Source organism: Penaeus monodon, chromosome 7, assembly GCF_015228065.2.
Source record: "Penaeus monodon isolate SGIC_2016 chromosome 7, NSTDA_Pmon_1, whole genome shotgun sequence".
Taxonomy (NCBI): domain Eukaryota; kingdom Metazoa; phylum Arthropoda; class Malacostraca; order Decapoda; family Penaeidae; genus Penaeus; species Penaeus monodon.
In genome coordinates, this window is record NC_051392.1 from 45,359,540 (window position 1) to 45,362,039 (window position 2,500).

General features: G+C 48.9%; 1 protein-coding gene across 6 annotated transcripts in view; it reads left to right on the top strand.

Moving 5' to 3' along the window:
- Window positions 1-2,500, top strand: part of LOC119575383 (putative N-acetylated-alpha-linked acidic dipeptidase) — a 19,576-nt gene that overhangs the window by 10,823 nt on the left and 6,253 nt on the right. For all 6 annotated transcript variants that reach the window (XM_037922959.1, XM_037922962.1, XM_037922957.1 and 3 more), the window contains exons 4-8: window positions 1-27; window positions 454-588; window positions 669-791; window positions 1,002-1,185; window positions 2,242-2,332. The exon at window positions 1-27 is cut by the window's left edge and continues 130 nt beyond it. In XM_037922959.1, the coding sequence (XP_037778887.1) occupies window positions 1-27; window positions 454-588; window positions 669-791; window positions 1,002-1,185; window positions 2,242-2,332 (560 nt within the window). The remainder of the gene's footprint in view (window positions 28-453; window positions 589-668; window positions 792-1,001; window positions 1,186-2,241; window positions 2,333-2,500) is intronic.

Below are 2,500 nucleotides of genomic sequence, written 5' to 3' on the forward strand. Positions count from 1 at the left end.
TACCCGAAGAATGACACTCCTAATCTGGTAGGAACGGGAGGGGGGAGGGGTAAGGGCAGAAGCAGGGGAGGTGGAGTTAGGATGGGGTGGAAGGGGGAAGGGGGAAGAAGAATGGAAATTAGTCAGTCGGTTAGTAAGTCAGTCAGACTGAAAAAAAAACACCGACAGACAGACAGACAGACAGACAGACAGACAGACAGACAGACAGACAGACAGACAGACAGACAGACAGACAGACAGACAGACAGACAGACAGACAGACAGACAGACAGACTGACTGACTGATTAATGAATAAATTGGCGTGGAGATACAGTTGAAGAGAAAACATGGGAAAGAGAACGAAGGGGAATGCAGCATCGGTCATTACACGAGAGGACATGTATTTAGAATCAGATTAGTGTAACAGATTAAATTCAGAATCATGAAGAAGCTGATGTGTTCTTCCGCGGCAGGTCCGAGTGCTGAACGAGAAGGGCGAGGCGGTGTGGACTTCCCACGGGTGGCAGAAGCCCCTCTACTCCCCCGAGGAATCTTCGCCTGAAGTTTTGCCCAATTTTAATGCTTATTCCGCCCCTGGGAACATTATGGTAAGCAATATTGGACTAGAGTTTTCTATTTATTGATTGATTGATCGTTTTCTTTGGTTGGCTCATGAATCATTTTTCAGGGGGACGTCGTGTATGCTTACTTCGGACGCGAGAAAGACTTCACGAAGTTGGAGGACCTGGGTGTGTCTGTGGAGGGAAAGGTCGTCTTGGCTCGCTACGGCGAAGTCTTCAGAGCAAACATAGTGAGTACTGCAGTGGGCTGAACTAAATACACTTGAATATTCATTAGTCCAAAAGTAAATGCACTTGTTTTCATACTCCCACCATCCATAGAATCGCATAATTTTGATGAATATGTAATATCGACACATCAGTTATATATTTTGCATTATGGAATGATGTACTCTCACTGTATATATTCATTGTCACTATACTCTGCTCGTTCCCCACAGGCATGGGCGGCGGAGAGGCGGGGCGCAGCGGGTGTCATCCTGTACACGGACCCCCAGCAGTACGCGCCCATGGGAGAGGACGCAGTGTACCCCAAGACTGTGTACATGCCGGGCTCTGGGGTACAGGCTGGCACTGTGCTTCTGACAGATGGCGACCCCCTGACGCCTTTCTACCCAGCTGTTGGTGAGGGAAACGAGAAGTGGAATTGTGACATGAGGATAATTAGCGAGGACTCGTTTGAGATGAGGACCTACCTCTTGGTTTTATTGTTATTAGTCTTAAGTTTTGGAATGAATTACTGTAAGGATGGTAGATTGTTATTTGGCTTACAAATGTCTCAATCTTTATCACTGCCATAATAACGTTTTATAGTTATTATATTTTGTGAATAAGTGCTATAATCCTTGTAATAAACTATACTCGACCAAAAAAGAATATGATCGAGAATGAATGAGTTGAGTGAGTGAGTGAGTGAGTGAGTGGGTGGGTGGGTGGATAACTTACTGTCTGACTGACTGACTGACTGACTGACTGACTGGGTGAGTGAGTGAGTGAGCGAGTGAGTGAGTGGGTGGATGGGTGGGTGGGTGGGTGGTTGGTTGGTTGGTTGAGAGAGGTTGAATAAGTGAGTGAGTGAGTGGGTGGGTGAGTGAGTGAGTGAGTGAGTGAGTGAGTGAGTGAGTGAATGACTGGATAAGTGAGTAACTGGGTGGGTGAGTGAGTGGGTGGGTGGGTGCGTGAGTCAGTGAGTGAGTTGAGTGAGCGAGTGGGTGGGCGGGTAGGTGAGTGACTGGGTAAGTGAGTGAGTGACTGGGTGGGTGGGTGGGTGAGTGAGTGAGTGAGTGAGTGAGTGAGTGATTGAATGACTGGGTGAGTGAGTGGGTGGGTTTTTGGGTGAGTGAGTGAGTGACTGGGTGAGTAAGTGAGTGGGTGAGTGAGTTTGTGGGTGAGTGAATGAGTGACCGGGCGAGTGAGTGGGTGAGTGACTGGGTGAGTGAGTGAGTGGGTGGGTAGGTGGGTGGGTGGGTGGTTCTGTGTGTGAGTGGGTGGGTGAGTGAGTGACTGAGTGACTAAGTGACTAGGTGAGTGAGTAAGTGAGTGAGTGACTGGGTGAGTGAGTGGGTGGGATTTTGGGTGAGTGAGTGACCGGGCGAGTGAGTGGATGAGTGACTGGGTGGGTGATTGAGTGAGCGAGTGGAGGCCATGAGCCCGGCTCCCAAAGCCCCACCTCCCCCTCAGCGAGCGCTTACCGGCTGCCCGAGGCGAGCTCGAGCGTGCCCGGGATCCCCGTCCAGCCAGTCAGCTACGACGACGCGAGGGAGATCCTCAGGTGAGTCTTGGGTTGCGAGAGGAGGACGTCACTTTTTTGTACGTTTGCTGTCATTGTTGCTGACTTAACTTTCTGTTTTGTTGTTTATTGCGCTCGATTGTCTTGTTTTGAACATTTTGTTTATTTATACTGATGAATTGTCTTATTAATAGTATTGCATTTTATTTG